This window comes from Lepeophtheirus salmonis, chromosome 14 (assembly GCF_016086655.4).
Source record: "Lepeophtheirus salmonis chromosome 14, UVic_Lsal_1.4, whole genome shotgun sequence".
NCBI lineage: Eukaryota > Metazoa > Arthropoda > Copepoda > Siphonostomatoida > Caligidae > Lepeophtheirus > Lepeophtheirus salmonis.
Window position 1 is genome coordinate 3,707,805 of NC_052144.2, and position 18,802 is coordinate 3,726,606.

Below are 18,802 nucleotides of genomic sequence, written 5' to 3' on the forward strand. Positions count from 1 at the left end.
ACATGGTCTCACGTGTGGAAGTTGTTACGCTCTCACAGGAAGGATTTTTGTTTATTTTAACAGTAAAAATACGAAACAATCAGATTGGTTGCCACAAAACCTCTTAAAAAGTATATTTACATCATCGGTAAATAATTTTGCACGGCCCGGTAGTTACTAATATAAATTATTTCTATGTATATTACTTAATGTTAAATGTAGGTATGTTACAAAGTCTGACCAAAGTCAAAATATGAATTTGAGAAGGGGCTCTTACGTTGTGTATGGAGTATATCTTCCCATAAATACCTAAATTATTGGAATCCATTGACTATTCACTGAGAAATCCGCAGATTCGTGGTAGAAAATTTAATCCGTCTTCTCCTAGAATCGCACGTACTAAGAACTGATTTCTTAAGACTGGCGCATTATAAATATATATATGATACACAGATATTATACATATGTATATGATGCACAGAATTTGTTATTATTATCTCACTCAAATTATATCCTTTTACATTTAGGACTGTCGTAGTTTGAATCACGAAACCTACATGTTCCATATTGTGTATTGTATGAGGTTCAGTGACACTAAAAGAATGAGCATAACATAAATATGACACTCCTCTCATAATTTATAAGCGCCTACAAATTTCAAATTATTATAAAAACTGATGCTCTCAATCAATTTTTATATTTTTTTCACTAATGAATAGAAAAATGTTCAAGCTTTCTTACATTTAAAAAATATTATCTATTAATTAGAAGTCTCATTTTTGCCCAAAACGTCGAAGCCAATTTAAAGGTAAAGTCCTATTATTTATTAGCAACAACAAAATTCTTAATCTCATTAAAACGGATTCTGTGAATCAATTTTTAAATTTTTTTCCCTAATGAATAGATGAATATTCAAGCTTTGTTATGCATTTTCAAAAATGTTCTTCATAAGCTGAAAGTAGTGATTTTTGCTCCAAACTGCCAAGCAAATCTACACCTAATTACATCCTCTATTCATTAGTGACTACAAAGTAATAAAAACTGATGTTCTCAGTCAATTTATATATTTTTTTCACTAATGAATAGAAAAATGTTCAGGCCTCTTTACGTTTAAAAAAAATATATATATTACTTAGAAGGGTCATTATTTGCCCAAAACGTCGAAGCCAATTTGGATGTAATTTAAAGTTATTAAATGAAGCTGTATACGACTTTTTCTTGAATTTTTGCAATGCCAATATATGTAGTTTAAACCATCTAGAACATTATTAGGGTAATTTTTTTTGTAATGTCTTTAAAGAAGAGTCATCAAATTTATAATTTAAAAGATGTACATATTTATGGCGCTTTACTTATGGTCCCGAAACTTCTTATCGATCACCTGTTTGAACAACTTAATACGTGGGGGAGAAACAAAATTAGAACACTCCCTCCTTTGTAACATGCCTACTAAATGTATACCCATTCTATTTATTAATTATCCATTCACTGTTCATAAACCACAATTTTGTTCGGATTAATTGAATATTATTTTTATTGTCATAAAATTCTTTGTTAGTATTTTAAAAATATGCTGATATTATTCGCTTAAAATCAAACAAACAATATTATATTGATATTATGTTTACTAACTTTCTAAGGATGGTTTTTATGGACAAGTTTTCGTGGACAAATAATGATTAGTTATTTTCTCCAAAGACTAATATCTTCATCTAGGTCAAGTCTTTATTTTTATTTTTGAAGTTTAGGTATCCGCTGTTATTGATAAAGCCTCGACACTGTTAAAGATGTACCGGAGTCGTCTTTTACATATCAGGATATATATAGCAAAGTTCATTATATAAGTCCCAAAATGCCAAGAATGCTATAAACTATTACCATTTTTTTTATCCAATAATGTGCTCAAGTTGATATGTAGAGCTCAACCATTTAAAAAAAAATGTAATAAAATATAAATAATAAAGGTTGATTAGTTTCACCTTCTAATATAATTTATTTATCTTGTGTCTTCACTGTAAAACCTCGTATGAAAATTATGAACGATGATGACACACGAGCATATTTTTTTTTTCAGTCAGTCAAATGACTTATCTTCTAGCATATATATATATATATAGATATGTTAAAGGATTCCAAAAAAATAGATCTGAAGGCGATGATTAACTTTATTTCATGCAACTTTTTCTCATAATTTCAGTGATGCCAATATTTCCAATATTTATTCAATGGAAACGGAGTAATTTAATGTTTACGACAGATATTTCGTTTACCTCTTCTCAGCTACAATTTATCTAAAATACCGCAAATATGGTTCATCCCAGCTTCATGTAATTACTTCAGATGCTAGATGAAATCTTTAAGAATAATAAAAAACATTCAAAATAAAATATCTTGTAGAAAGGGAGTTTAATATCTATTAGTAATTTCAAGCATGAAATTATTTTTTTTTAAATCATACTCTTTCCCTCCTCTCCCACTGAGACTTCAAGAAGAGGGGCTTGTAGTCTTTTTAACACACCTTATATATATAGATAAGTCGAATTCAATAGCAAACAGAGTTCACTTCCATATTAACAATTGTATTTGATGAAGATCATTCTTTTGTAGAATTATTTCAACGTATATCAAATAGAAATTCATTGTTACGAGTATATCGAAAACGGAGCCGTTCACAAGTCATTTTTACGACCACTAGTTGAATCTCAATTATTGAGAGATAAGCTCGAATGAAGTCTCAAAAGTAAAGTTGTGTGTTTTTGGGTACATGAGTTAGTCAGTTTCAAACCTCGAATCTTATTAAAATCTGAACCTTGTCGATCTGACAACGAATTTTAGACGAGTTATGAGTCTTTCATATTGAGTCCTGGTCAAATCTGAAAATTCTTTTTTCTAGTCAAAATAAACTGAATATATTTTATTCCCTTGACTTCTATCATAGAAGTCAAGGGAATAAAATATAGAATCTATTTATTGAATGTAACTAAAAAAAAAATAGCACGCACTTTCAATGGGATGCGTGAGCCATTCAAATTACTGATGTAAAAGATGTTTTTGGGGCCTGTTTGTCTCCTTGGGGGTGTTACAAGTGCGGGCAGAACCCCCATGACGTTTCCCTGATTCCTTCTACAATTCTTTGTCAGGTGTTCTACAACCCCACAAGAATAAAATCTTCTCTTTCAGTACACACCCGTTTGAAATTAAGTCCAAGGCATCCATAGCAGATCAATGATAGGCCGTGATAGCTTGTGTCCCCTTCCTTGCTTTAACCATGAATTGAAATAATAGACACGTGTTACTTCTTCACGTTCTAACTGATCTAAAATAACAATAAAAAACGAGTACATTCTAATCACAAACCCTAATTCATAATTAAAGAGGATTTGTTATCACAAATTAGTTTGTAATAAAAGGAATAACATTACTTATGGATTAATGTTACATCCGTTTTGTATCATGACTAGTGTTGGATCAATCCTAGGACTGACTCTTTAATCAATCCCCCCCCCCTTCTTCAGTTTTTTTTTATAGGTTTTACCATTTAATAGTCATACGTTCCTAAATATCTTTTTTATTTTCTTCACTCCTGGCCAGAATTGAAGAATATAAAAACGAAAAAAATCATAAATGATAGTTAGAACTAGAAATATTCGATTATTAATATTAAGATATGCAAAAAGTTCTGATCGTTTTTTACTAGATGTCTTTCGGGAGCTATATGTCACAATGAAAGCATTCCATCAAAAAAAAAAAACTTAAAGTATGCTTAAAGGTTCAGCATACGCTTAAAAAAGTTCATTTACAGTTTTGTGTTTGGTGAATCCAGCTGTGTATTACAGCGTTCGAAAATGGAAATTAAAAAAAAAAGAGATAATTTTATACATTATTCAGTATTACACCGACCAAGGTGAAAAGGCGGAGTAGGCGACAAATAAAAGTTGTGATGTTTATGGAATCGATACAGTATCGAATGCAACAAAAGGCGGTGGTTCCAATTATTCATTTTTGGTAATATGGACGTCGAAAATGTCGATGAAATAATGGAAATCGTCCATTTGGACCGGTATGTGTGCACTTATTCAATTGCCCAGGAATTGAGGATTAGCCAAAAAACCATTTGGAACCATCTAAATCGGATAATCCTAAATATGTTCATTTTATAGTCAAAATAAGGTGGAAAAACGCTCAGAACTTTTTACTTCCGGTATACGTTTTATACGTTGTAACCACACGCATACAAGTTACTATATTATAAAGGTGTGTCGCTCACGACTTTTATAATTTGACAGAAGTAAGCATCCCATTTTAATGACGTCACATATGTGTGGAAAATGCTAGCCCGTACTTTTATTTTGCTCTACGATTACAAGGAATCTAACTCAAAATGTAAGATTTTCTACTAGCAAACTGGGCCTGATAGTTTTATTTTTTTTTAAATATCAAAGAAATCAATTCTAATTAAAAATTAGTCGATATAATTTTTTCTTAACATAAAACGCTCTTGTGAAAAAAATAAATTTACAACTATATCTTAATTTGTTTTTTATGTTGCTATAGAGTTTATCTTGCTAACAGAACTGAAGATGATGCATTAAATAAGCCTTGTGATTTTTACTTATCTCTCCAAAAAGAAATATATATATATTATAGTAAAAAATTTAATAATACTCGGGAAATCAAACTTTGTAATGATTTTCCACTTTTATATTGCTTGCAATAGTTTGTAATACAGACCAATAATAGTTCTACAACTAATAATAGGAAGGATTTTGAAATTTCCACTCGCCTGACAATAATCACAATAACAAAATAGCATTTGCATGTCCAAAATAAAACGGAATTAATCGATAAGATAAAAAAATAAAATAACGGAGAACTCATAAATATTTATTATTTTTTGAATCAATATTAAAACAATCGTATTATTACATTGTTACATTTTAACTATTGTTTTCAGTAAAACAACTTATAATTATCTAGTATAGAAAAGATTTAAAAATGTATTTATTCATGTTGAGATCCTAGATCTTTGCAAGAGTAATATTCCAATATGGTGACAAGCAATTTGACTGTTTAGAGAAGGATTCCCGACTCAATGAGTTTGGGAATTTTAATGACATTCAGATATTTCAACATAAGTCTACAGAAGTTAAGAGGTTTGTTATATATTTTGTAAACACATAATCACCTAACAGCTCCGAATTACTATTTATATGTAATAGCAGAGTAGAATATGCTTTGCAGGCCAAAATATCGAGAAAAGAGAAGTACAATATCTTTACCAGTCGAGAATCATATTCCACTTATTTCCCAATGCCAAGTGACTCAGTAGTAATAAAGTAATCAGGCGTGAGCTTGAAGTGACTAGCTTATATAATTATCCGTATAGACCGTATATCACGAAGTCCAACTTATAAATGTGATAGGGATGAGTGATTTCTGCGTTATATACATACAAGAAACTTGTCTGATTTCATACTCTGTCATTGATACTTAATTTGATAAAATTATCACTTCAATATATGCATATCTACTATCATATAATATTGTAGTACACTAGGATGTACCCGTATTTTATATTTTATTACAAATTATTTTATTATGCACATACTAAAGAAGACTAAGACAACTTGCTAATCCACGGACAAACACCTACTATAATATTATATTATTTATAGTAGATGTCTGTCCGTCCGTCCACTAATAAAAACGCATGTATACAGCTATAGTTCGTACTTTGGCCAAATGCTGCTAGTTGGCGATAGTCCGCGTTGTTGTTTAGTGGGTTTTAACGCCCTAAAATGCAGTGCATCAAGTTGAGACATGGAGGGCCAACTTCAAAATTTATAATCAATGAGTGTGCCACTATCATCAATAATGGTTAAACGCACTCAAAAACTAAGAGAATATCTTCTAATTTGCGCGTGCCAGTGAATATGTCCCCTCGTGCCAGCAGTGGCACGCGTGCCATAGGTTGCCGGCCCCTGCTGTAGTGTATAAGTTCATTTTCCCCTCAACTGATGGTTCACTTTTTGATTTTATAATAAATGCCTTACTAGACTTACAAAAACGCGTAATGCATATTTAATGTCTATTCCGTGAGGAATCTCATAAATTGTTATGGAGTGACAAGAAGACACATGACTTCTTTTTTCTTTTTTTTCATTTGTAAACCACTTATCTTAAATCAAAGATGCCATTCCAGCCATTAAAATTCCACCACGAATAAAAAGAGTCTTTTGATTTCTATACCCTAGTCTCCATTAAAAGTCAAAGATAAATACTTTTGAAATTCAAATGGGTTATGTTAAGGGCATGCGTAACCATAGACTTATTGAATTTTGCATAAGGTTATTTAGCAAATTGCGATATTTTTACTACGACAACTGGAGGTGGATAAGTAAAATCAAGCTTAAAACATTACTTAGATTCTTCTGTACGTCTCTTTTTATCAGAGATTGGCTGAAAATATTTAATGTTTCTTGTACCTACGATGATGTTTGCATCTTCATACCGCTTCTGCATGTTTTCTGGCAATTGATCCGCATCACTTTTATCAAAAAAACGATACCATACCTTCCATAAAATCTCAAGTAGTAGATCTTTGAATGGTCACTACAGATTATTTCATGCTACCAATCTTTTCATAGGTCAAACAATTCCATCACAAGGTGATTTACCGTGACTTGTGCCAAAAATTGAGCAGGAATATCTAACACCAAACTCATCAAAATGGTGACAAAGGTTCAAAATGTTTAAGGGTGAGTGAGGATACTTGTTACGGATGAGACATGTTACACTACTGCCAATAACTTTAAAATGTAAAGTTATCTAATCAACCTGGTCCTATAAAATTAAATGTCTTTCTTTGTTTATCAAATCAACATAAAACCCGAGTTGCCTAATCCTTACAGATATAGAGAATTTCGACATTGAAATTTTTGACACAAAAAGTAAATATTATAGGTAAGAATTTGTTGAGATATATTTGTATTATAAAACATGAGATTTTAATTTTATTTCTTTAAATGTCATAGTCTAGCATGTTATTCAATTAATTAACATGCTTGGATTATATTATTAGTTTCAATATTCCGTTACATCATTTATTCTGATTCTAAAACAATGGAGGAGACTTGTAACACCCCATTTTTATTATTTATACATTATATTTAATTATGTTTTTGTGTAGTTTCATGGTATACTTTAATTATCAATCACAGTAAATAGTAATAAAAATTTTTTTTAAATTTTATTAACTATGCTCTATTTCTGTATATGTTTTATTTTTTTATCTTATATAGGTATGTAATTGTCAGTATTTACTTTATACTGACAATCTGTAATAAAAAGTAAAATAAATGCTTGAATAACAATTGGCAGTTTTTTCATGTTTCCTCCTGTTGTAACATGTCTAATCCTAACTTGTACCATGTCTCCTCTAGCCTGTATCATGTCTCCTCCTGGTGTATCAAGTATCTTACTTTTGGTTAGTTTCGAAAAAAAGCTTTGTACGGCTAGGTGTATTGGACAAGACAGTTCCAAGTCTCGAAAAAGAACAAACTAACTATTTTAAAATTATGACTAACTTTAAAAGCAAGTGATATACTCATATTTTTTTTCCGGTCAAAAGTAACCTAACTTTGAAATCCCACCCCAGGAGTTATGGTAAAAAGGCCAACATGATTTTTAGCACAATGTATAACATATTGCCTAAGTTTCATGTTCCTAAGAGTTCGGCTTTTTTTTTCTTGATCAAGTACTTGCTAGTCTATTTCAGATTTTATTTTTTTTTTTAAATCAAAGTTGAGTCATAAGAAATTTCAATATTCTACTTTTGAATTTATTTTTGGAATTCTCACACTTCAAAATAGTTAAAGTACGAAATTTCAAGAGGTTAGCTCTCGTAAAAATTTATGAGAAAAAGTAACATTCGGTAATAAGACATTAAAGCGACGTTTGAAAAAAAAAATTCTTAGACGAACGACTCAGAATTATGTGCTGAAATTTGGCACACATTATCTACTCATGAATTTGAGTTTTTGTGCCAAAAATAATCCAAATCTGAGAGGATCGGGTGACATTTTTATTTATTTTGGTCGATTTGACATCGAATGACAATAAAACAAAGTATATTTACCTCATTTTTACCCCAGGTATCAATAATTCGTCCTTTGTTAGGAGAAGTATCAATGGTTATTCCTGATGAATCTGGTTTTCCAATCACACCAACTAATGCTGTTCCCTTTGCAACAATTCCAAAAATGCATCCTACTCCTTCGAATAGCATCATTTTTTGTCCGAAAGGTCGTTTAAGTCCCGTGCTGAAACATTCGATTGTTTGGCCGTTTCTATTCGCTATACAAAATATATTTTCGTCCTCAAATAAAGTGATACTGTGAATGATATCCCAATCACCATCTGCAAAAAATAAAATAAACATTTTCTCGGAATTAACATATTCATTAGTGACAATAATTATATTTATGTTCGTAGACCTAGAATCTACATACTTTCGAACATATACTTAATATGACATTCAGACTTGGAGATTGAGTAATAATGAGTACCATACTAATTTTATGTCCATTTTTGAGCGCGTATGCGCCTAAATAGGAGAAATGAATGGATAGCAGAAAAAAAAATATTGAATGACATTCATTTAGACGTTCGTACTTTCGTCCATTTTTCGTTGTGTTTCTTTATTGTATCACACAACTTTTTTTTCACAAAAGAAACAGAAAAAAGGCCCGAAATCATCTGGTAGTTAGCCAAATAAGTCAATCATACCAACTATTGTATGTACTCCTAGACTATCACCGTCATATATTATTTCTTCAACATTTTTAAAATATATTTTGTAATATTTAAATGTATACTGTATTTTATTCGTTAGATTATTATATTATTGCTTAGTAACATTTAATTAAAGGCGTAGCTATTAATTGGTATAGCTTATGATAGCCAAAATTTCTTAAAGTTTCATAAAAGATGAGTACAAATCAATTTACCTAAAACATCTAAGAGTTCTCCATCCTTGTTAAATTTCATGACCCGACTATTGCAATAGCCATCTGCCACAAAAATGTCACCAGTAATATCACTGACTGCAACCGAACTAGGTTGACAAAACTGATTTCGTCCATTTCCTGGTTCAAATCTATTTCCCAATGTCAAGTCAGGCTCTTTTGATCCTAAAGGAAACTATATATAAAGACAATTAGCTAGCATTAGAAAAAAAATATAAGTAATGAGTATCATAGCTCATATCCAAGTAAAATATGAATCATCAATCGATATAATAGATTATTTTTATTTAGGTACAGATATTGGATATTTAAAGTCTTACTCTCATGACTTGATGAAGGCCTGTATCAGTGACATATGTATTACCCAAGGAATCAACTGCTATCCCATGAGGCATATAAAACAAATCCTTTCCCCATGATCTCAAAATTTCACCCGTTTCTGGATGTAATGTCATGATTGTATCCTCTTCGATTGGGGTTTTATCTTGTAGGACATAATTCCTGTCAAAGCTCCTAAAAATACATGCATAGTGTACATATGATGCCTTTTACTCCATGATTTCTTTAAATATTAAAAAAAAATACTTATGATTCCATGTCACGGGTCCGCGTTGGAAAATGACGGGTCGATTCCTTTCATCTACAGCAACACCAGATACTTGTCCAAGTTTTAAGTCCTTCCCCCAATAATATACTCCAACAGGATGGGGTACTTCTTCATAGTTGTCCTCTAGGTTAGAATAATCATCTGTAGGTTCATTATCGCTTAATTGATTACGAGATATAAACTCATCGTCATAATCCCCTAATAGACTCGGTAGATCTGAAAAGTCTATATTTTGGCATAATGAGGATGAGAGGAATAATGAAGATACCAAGCATAAGGTAAAAAGCCTTGTGAGAATTGTATTTCCTAACATATGGAAGGCTGCTTCTGTGATAGGTGATGGGCAACTTACTGTAGCTACAAATAAAATATATAAGTAATATATGGAGTGGATTCAAGGAACAAACTAGATGAGGAATAAATAGATAGAGACGAAAAGGATCGACAAATTTTCTAAACGAAGTGGGAGACTTACCTTCCTCTTTAATTCAAAGAACTTATCTAAAACGTTTCAATGCGCATGTATGTTCACTGGATAATACATATTCACAAAAAGAAAGTCAATGACGTAAGGTATCTATCTGCCATTGAAGGAGCTATTGCAATAGTAAAGGGACTTTGATTTGTAAGTAGCAATTCGATTATTCAAGCTCTACAGCTTCTGGCTTAACCTCTTACCCTACCCCCTTTTGTATCATTTATAATTACTATATAGTATGTATGCAATGAATGCAACTGACTTTTGACTTACAACAGAAACTGCATCCCTTGAAGACAAATGATAATAATTACACATGCGATATTTTATAATCCATTACAACTGGAAGACAACTTTTTATTAATATACAATAATAAATGTTAAACAAAAAATAAGAGAAAAAAAATCAAATATATGATATAAGACGGAATCAGTGATAAATAATTAAGAAATCTCATTTGAGACTCTCAATATGTAAAGTCTTTCTCTTCCAGCCTTTCTTTCACCACAAATATCAGCTTTGAGTCCCACTTCCTCCGTGGTAAACTCCATGACGGAGTCTACATCATTGCACTGTTCCAATACGATAAAAGCTCTCCCAGTCACAGGAGATAAAAGGTCTTTACAGAGTCTAATAACTTTATCCGTCACATTTCTTCCCCGAGGTCCTCCAGCCCAAGATGCCTTAATCAAGGCGTCTTTATAGGCAGTGATTTCTTCGAAGGGAGTAGCGACATAAGGAGGATTACAAAGTAGAATGTCTACAGAACCTTTTAATCGATCTAACCCAAATGAAATATCCGTACAGAGAACGTTAAGTGGTACACTACTTGTATTTCCTGTTTGAACAGTGGCAATGCAGGCTAATGGACTCAAATCCGTTGCGAAATAAGCCGCGTTGACACTCCCTAATGCAGATGCTACTCCTCCAATGAGTACACCGGAGCCAGAGCCTATTTCAACACAAATGGTGGGGGGTTTTAATTCTTTTAATTGTTTTTCAAGGACATCAAGCATGAGATATGAATCCTCTGCGGGTTCATATACGTCTTGATAGTTGATATGAGACGTGTCTAAAGTAGGGATGTTCATGACTCTTGATGTTTGGATATGGCAGCGCTGAATTTACTGGAAACGTTGTGGCACATATCTGTAAAAAAATCGAAAAAATAACATGAACATATATAAATATCTATAGACGAGATGAATAATCAAACTGAAAACAGTATGGGAACTTCTAAGATAAGAGGCTGGATTAAGAGTACCTTTTAAATCTTCAAGCCCCTTTTTAAGAGCTTCTTGAGCGGGAGAAGAGTTAACAGTTTGAATACGAAGTAGCATTTGATCTTCAGCAGGATGAGGCATGGAGTAACCACAAAAGATAACCTCAGGATTTTGAAGAATCACAGTTCGAAGTGCGTTTCCAAGAGTATGATTCTCTCCTTTAAAGACAAACGTACGACAACTTTCTCCACTCTCCCCATCCCCAGCCATCATGACGAGGCGCCGTTGAGACCCTTCCATCTTTACTTCTACAAATAACTTGTAACTAAGTAATCCGCAGGGTCCGTGGAATGGATTTCGTTCTATGGTGCAACAGTGATACTATTAAATTTTAATTGATGTTGAAATGAAACACGTGCTAATTTGAAAAAACGCTTTTTGCTGCTTCTAGCGTGCACCAGCAAGTCAGCAGCTAATATACGTGCTCCTTTTCTAGGTATGCGTAGAAGCAATGAGCAGCTGAGACGTCTTCACGCAACTTATTATTTAAATTATAAACTAATATTTTAAATAAATAAAAAATTGGGAAGGAAAAACCGCTATAAATTATATTGTTTTATTTATCATTCCTTCCTGAGTTTTCATACTCGTTCATGATTATACGGTACAAATTCCGGTTATAATAATGAATTAATATTTTAACAACTCGGGAGTGGAGTTGATATGTAGATGTTCATCGATTTGCATAGATTAAAAATTAATATCCTGCAATTAGTTGCATTAGGAATAGGCAAAAGCTAAGGAAATAATTTAAAGACTATATTTTGCTCTTAATAAGTACCGTTACTAAACAAATATACCTGATACTTATATTATAAATATACTACATACATCCTACGATTAATAGAAGATAAACAAATTATTTATTTTTATAGTTGTTTTTTTTTCTTTTAAATGTCAGTATGAAATGCTACTTATTTACTACATCAAAGCCGTTTGCCTGGCTTGGTTCCCCTTATTATACGTATGCGAATGGAAAGGGAGTGAATATTTATTTATATTATATCTGACTATATGGGTACAAAGGCTGACTAGTATTTCATAATAGAATGAGCAATACATACAAGATAAACAAAATTAACTCAAAAGTTAGGACTGGTGCTAATAAAACAATGTTGGAAATGACGATATTATCTTTTAATTGTATATGAACGTACAATTTATATATCCTTTAGTACAAAATAAAAAGTGAGGGAAAGACGGGGCGAAGGAGAGAGAGAGAGAGAAATGAAAATGGAAAGAGTAATAAGAAAGGGTGAATGAATGAGGAGTGTCACTCAACCTCTCATTCAAAGTTCCAGAAATGGTTGGGGGAGGCTCGACGGCTTCGTCGCTTTTGACGATAAAAGAATTGAAGATTGGAAGATGTGAGCGAGGGATAGTTGTGACTCGAATACCCTCGGCCTCTCTTCCAGGAACATCCAGTAAAAAAGTGAGTCAAATTCTTTATTGTTCATCACCTTATAGTTTATTATTATAAATATTAAGTAATAATTCATAGAATTTTTTTTTTAATTTTGAGTGCTTTGATTGTATTAAACTAATTACCATTTAAAATGATTTTAGAAGAAACCAGATCGAAAAATTTTGGCTGTGAGGAGAGAAACAATGCTCGTGGTTTGGCATAACAAAGGTCATGCCTCGCGTAATCGATTTGAAGGCTCAATTGACATACGAGACATCAAAGGTAATTATAATTGACATCCGTGTCTTAATTGTTGGTATCCCTCAAATCCTTGCCTTATTACTTTTTCAGAGATCCGTGGGGCAAGTAACAAATCCCGTGACTTTGATCGTTGCACAGAAGAGGCCATTCAAAACGTGAAACCCTCTCGTTGTTTTGTCATCCTCTACGGCAAAGAATTTAATCTTAAAACTTTTAGTTGTGTAACCATATCCGAAGAAGAGTGTAATGATTGGATAGAAGGACTCAGTTACCTCCTTGAAGACGTTGCAACTGCCTCTTATAAGCATGAACAGGAACGCTGGTTTCGAAAAGGTTTTTACCAATTTGAAATCCCTGGGAAGGAAGGTTGCCTGGGACTGACTGAGCTCAAGAAATTCTTGCATAAAATATCCTATAAGATCCCTAACTCTGTTCTCAAAGAAAAATTTGGGAAATATGATCGTTCCTCCACTGGAGAGATATCATTTGACGATTTCTGTAATATATTACAAGAGTTATTGCTCACACGTGATTTATTCAAAGATGTTTTTGGTATATATAGCTCTGACGGTCGTCGAGTGACCTTGCAAGAGTTTAAAAAGTTTTTAGAAAAAGACCATCCTTCCATCGATGAGGATGTTGGGGCTCAGATGCGGAAATTTCTTCAAGATACCTCTCGTGATGTAAAGGATCCTTATTTTACTATTTATGAGTTTATGGATTGGTTGTTCTCTAAAAATAATCGCATTTACCTCGAGTCTGAGATAGTAGACCAATCCATGAATCGCCCTCTCTCTCATTATTGGATTTCCTCATCGCATAACACATATTTAACTGGCGATCAAATTTCAAGTGATAGCTCTGTCGAGGCATATGCTCGTTGTCTAAGAATGGGATGTCGTAGCGTTGAATTGGATTGTTGGGATGGGCCTGAGGATGCCCCCATCATCTACCATGGACATACACTCACTTCCAAAATCAAATTTCATGATGTGATAAAAACAATTAAGGAAAATGCATTTGTAACCTCTGAATATCCAGTCATCCTCTCCATAGAAGATCATTGTACTTTAACTCAACAGCGCAAAATGGCATCTCTCTTTGAATCAGTTTTTGGAGATATGCTTGTGTCAGCACCATTAGAAAAAAATGAAACCGCTCTACCCTCGCCAGACAAGCTCAAATATCGTATAATTCTCAAACACAAAAAGTTGCCTGAAGGTGCTGATGAAGTTGTTATCACTGAGGACTCTATCAGGAGAGGAGATGGAGGAATTGACATTGCTAGCTCCGTCAAAAATGGTATACTATTTCTTCAGGAACAAGAGAGTGAAGAGTGGGAACCCAATTTTTTCGTACTAACTCAAAATAAAATGTATTATTCGGAAGTTCATGCAAATCGTGATGATGAAGAGGAAGATTTAGAGAGCACCATTGATGAGGATAGTGAATTGAATGCAAGCCTACCCTCCACTTCATCTCAAGGATATAATATTGACTCTTCGGAGCAACATTTCGGTGAAACATGGTTTCATTCTAATATGAAGAATGGCCGTAGCACTGCGGAACAGTTACTCAAATGCAACACCTCTCTCGGCGAAGGGACTTTTCTTGTTAGACCCAGTGAAACATTTGTTGGCGATTATAGTCTTTCATTCTTGAGACAAGGAAAAGTAAGTTATAAAGAATTGCTTAGCAGATTAAATAATAGGATCATACATAATATATACAATTCTTAGGTTTTTCATGTACCTATCAAAAGTCGACAAAACAATGGAAGATTACGCTACTATTTAATTGATCAAAATTTCTTTGATTCTTTATATGCATTAATAAGTTATTATAAGAAAAACCCTGTAAAATCTGCGAGATTTTCCATAACTTTAAACAGGGCCTGCCCTCCTCCTAATCCACATGAAACCAAGGTGAGTTATTTCCCAAGAAATTTGTTTTAGGATTTATTTAATTAATAAATCATGTTTTGACTTTGATAGTCTTGGTTTAAAAATAACTACACAAGGGAACAAGCCGAATGCTATTTAAACCATGTCAACACTGATGGGGCCTTTATTGTACGGGTTGGTGAGAGGATGCACGGAACTTTTGCTATATCTTTTAGAGCTGAAAACAAAGTTAAACACTGTCTTATTAAACCAGAAGGAAGGTTTTATAGTATTGGGAGTCTTCAATTCGAATCTCTTGTCAAACTTGTCAATTATTACCTTAAAAATCCTCTTTATAAGAAGGTAGGTTTGATGCTTCCTCCATCTTCTGGATTCTTATTTGTTTCCTTTTAATTAAATATTGATGTTTTAACTTCAGATTCGGCTAAAGTTGGCACCGAATGACGAAACCTATAGTACAAATTTATCTTCGCCACCAATTATGAGTAATGGTGGCGATTTTGATTCAGGGATTAACAACAATGATGAAAATGCACAAGGATATTTTGATCCATCAACTCTCAATTCGAACTTTTATGTCCGTGCTCGCTATGATTATCAGAATAAACGTGATGATGAACTTAATCTGGTTAAGAATTGTATCGTGTCTAATGTTAAAAAATGTGAGGGGGGGATGGTGGCTGGGAGACTACGGTGGTCGCAAACAACATTGGTTCCCTGCTAATTATGTCGTTGAAATTGATCCTCCTCCCTCCGAAGATGACTCTAGGAATCCCAATATCAGTAGTGGGGGGTGGTCCACTCTCTGCCGTTGACAGTCAGGCTCCCCTTGGAAATATGCAAAAAGGAGTATGGGATATAACTGCTGCTAAAGTTGATATTCTTGATGGGCTTAATGTGTTTAATTCAGAAAGAGAACCTTTATGGGTGCTCAGAATCGATTGTCCTTCACCTAACGAACGTAAAGAGGTACGTACCTCTTGTTATTAATCAATTGAAAATTTTTATATTTAAGTTATTTAATTTGATTATTTAAAGTATCGAGTTGGAACAACGTCCAAGGACGAGGCACTCCAGTGGAAACTGAAAATCCAAGAAACTGGACAAACAGCTTCTCATCGAGAGGATGAAAATCGTAAAAATGAAAGGGCAATGCGTGTTGCAAGAGAATTGAGCAATTTAGTAATTTATTGCCGTTCTGTTGTTTTCAATTTGGATTATTATCTTCGTCAAAAAGATCGTAATCCGATGGAAATGTCATCATTTCCCGAAACAAAAGCAGAAAAACTAATGACTTCAAATAGTTCTATGTTCCTTTGGTACCATAGAGTTCAGCTCAGTCGAGTTTATCCTAAGGCTCAACGAGTTGATTCATCAAACTATAATCCTTTATCCATGTGGAACGTTGGATCTCAAATGACGGCCTTAAATTATCAGACGGGCGATAAACCCATGCAAATTAATGTGGGTCGTTTTATGCAAAATGGAAAATGCGGCTATGTTCTTCGTCCCGAGTTCATGTTTAGTCCCAGTTATGTTCCAGGAGATCCAAAAAGTCTTAAGGGGGTTGTGGAACCTTTTTTTCTTGGAGTTCGTATTCTTGCTGCTCGACACTTAACTAGAAGTAAGAATAAAAACAGCATTATCTCTCCAAATGTTGAAGTTGAAGTTTTGGGGGCTGAGTATGACAACTTTAAAAATAGGACTAGGTCTATTAACGACAATGGATTTAATCCTGTATGGGATGAATTCTTTGATTTTACAATTCAGAATCCTCAATTGGCTCTTATTAGGTATTTCTTCTTATTAATTAAAATCCTCGATATTTAAATTGCCTATTAATTATAACTAACAATTCCCCTGTTATGCAGATTTACCGTTTATGATTATGATATTTTTGGGGAAAATAATTTTATTGGCCAATATACGTGCCCATTGATTGGAATTCAAACTGGTTATCGGTCAGTTCCTCTTAAAAATGCCTATAGCGAACCCTTAGAATTGTCAGGTATGCTTGATTAATTAAATATACGCTATTATGTAGTTAATTATATCAAATTCATTTTCCAGCTTTACTAGTTCACATCACAGTTGAAAATGCTCGTGGACAAAGTTATGAACTCCACAAGTTGAGAGAATCGGCGCATGATCTTCAACGGCAGTCAGATTTGAGCCATGAGAGAGGGGATGATGCAGTGGCTGAGACCTTGCATTTGGAGTCCCAACGTCAAGAATTAGCCGTGATGAAATTGATGGGAATTGGTAGATGATACGTAAGCGATATAATTGTGCTGATAAATTGCATTTAAGTTATAGTATCTAGCATTCCTTTTCAATCCATTAAATTCTATAAGATTGATCAATGATTCAAGATATCATCATAATTTTGTCTCTCTTTTCAGAGAAAATCCTCGCATTTTAAGTAGTAAAAGTGCGATAATTTTGATTACAATTTCTTCAGAATCCTTTCCTCCCATTATAACTCATGATGGATAACAAGAAGGCAAACAAATAAGTTTGGACTCACTTTTTTATATACATGCATATGTATATATCAATATGTACTGGGATTGCTTTGAAGAATAATGTTTCCTTTGAACATCCACATCCTCCATGAATATACTCTTCTCAGTACTCTACCTATAATATTATGTACAACCTTTTCTCTCTCAATCAAATACTTAATTAGTTATACTTAATGATTAATTAGTGATTAGTGATATTATTTACACATATATATATTTATTATTATTATTTTTATTTTTAATCTATGAATGTTGTTATGAATTTTGCAGAGATTTATAAAGAAAAGTTGATATTAATATACATACTATGAGCAATATTTTTGTTTTTCTCTCTACACATATATATATTTCATATTATTATGTATATTATACCTATATTAAATACATATAATCATATTTTGACTCAAATATAACTACTTATCATGTCTAATGTACATCTCAATTAAAGTATTTTCAAATATGTTTTAAATAAATAATATGATTATAGTCAAATCATGTGACAATTTCTATTTATTCTCTCTTTATTATATTAATACACCAGGGGCAGTACACGACATAGCCTGTAGTTGTTTGGCGTCGGCAAACAGACACACTTTGCTTTAATAATATAGAAGATAACGCCTCAAGAAATCCTCAGTGATTTTCCATGAGCACGCTCACATGTAGTTACTCAATACTTAGACGCTCTCTTCCTTATTATTAGTGATGCAAATCGTGTGTATTTTGGGTATGGTAAAAACACAACGAAAATCAACATGGTAGCCCTGAAGTGATCCAAAATAGCTTAGCTGTCATGACGTTTCATTAGGTCAGCTGTGACAAGGGAAGAAGGACATTGTCAAGAATTACTCCGATGTCGATCCTCAATTATACTCTGAGTCTGGCAACTCTTCAAGATTACTCTCCGTCTTGTATGAGCACACACGAATGCTCAATCAGGCTTAGAATATAATTGAATGTAGTAGACTACTCAAGAGTTAAATAATAATGACAACAGCTAAGAAAAAGCAAATTCATTCTTCACATTACCAATTCCAAAAAACAAACAACTTATTTTATTTTAATAATAATAACAGCCGGAGATATTTTTAGTATGATTTGATGTGGCAAAGAGTACATTATCTTTTTTCTAACCTCATATAATGTCATATACCATAAATAAATTATGATAAAAAAAGTTGTTAAAATCTAAGTTTTCACAGATTTCCTTAGGATGAGAACCTTAAAAAGTAAATTCATCATTTATATTATATTAATAAATTATTAATGACATCTCAACTATGAAGAAAATCATTTTGTAATTATTTAATTTAGAGAGTGGATCTGAAACACC

The 18,802-nt window shown here is 32.8% G+C and overlaps 3 protein-coding genes across 6 annotated transcripts in view; 1 reads left to right on the forward strand and 2 right to left on the reverse strand.

The window, feature by feature from the left end:
• LOC121129077 (peptidyl-alpha-hydroxyglycine alpha-amidating lyase 2) overlaps positions 1-10,222 on the reverse strand; it is a 24,523-nt gene extending 14,301 nt beyond the window's left edge. Inside the window, exons 1-6 of one of the 4 annotated variants that reach the window (XM_040724749.2) lie at positions 10,088-10,222; positions 9,591-9,969; positions 9,326-9,518; positions 8,988-9,180; positions 8,117-8,397; positions 1,485-3,295 (exon numbers count right to left, since the gene is read on the reverse strand). In XM_040724749.2, the coding sequence (XP_040580683.2) occupies positions 3,287-3,295; positions 8,117-8,397; positions 8,988-9,180; positions 9,326-9,518; positions 9,591-9,925 (1,011 nt within the window). In that variant the 5' untranslated portion in view covers positions 9,926-9,969; positions 10,088-10,222 and the 3' untranslated portion in view covers positions 1,485-3,286. The other 3 variants (XM_071893609.1, XM_071893610.1, XM_040724748.2) reach the window with 3 other exon arrangements.
• Positions 10,223-10,412: 190 nt separating this feature from the next.
• On the reverse strand, positions 10,413-11,822 carry HemK2 (HemK methyltransferase 2). Its single transcript, XM_040724751.2, has 2 exons — positions 11,356-11,822; positions 10,413-11,240 (listed from the first exon to the last, which is right to left on the reverse strand). Exon 2 carries the CDS (start codon positions 11,180-11,182, stop codon positions 10,535-10,537), a length of 648 nt encoding a protein of 215 aa, XP_040580685.2. The 5' UTR covers positions 11,183-11,240; positions 11,356-11,822; the 3' UTR covers positions 10,413-10,534.
• A 593-nt stretch (positions 11,823-12,415) lies between these two features.
• sl (small wing phospholipase C gamma 1) lies at positions 12,416-17,961 on the forward strand. The gene is given in 12 exon segments (XM_040724657.2): positions 12,416-12,806; positions 12,941-13,061; positions 13,131-14,713; positions 14,780-14,965; positions 15,035-15,286; positions 15,363-15,613; positions 15,615-15,717; positions 15,719-15,913; positions 15,983-16,737; positions 16,816-16,952; positions 17,015-17,217; positions 17,347-17,961. Coding segments are annotated over 11 exon segments (3,912 nt in total). The 5' UTR covers positions 12,416-12,677; the 3' UTR covers positions 17,215-17,217; positions 17,347-17,961.
• The last annotated feature ends 841 nt before the right edge of the window (positions 17,962-18,802 follow it).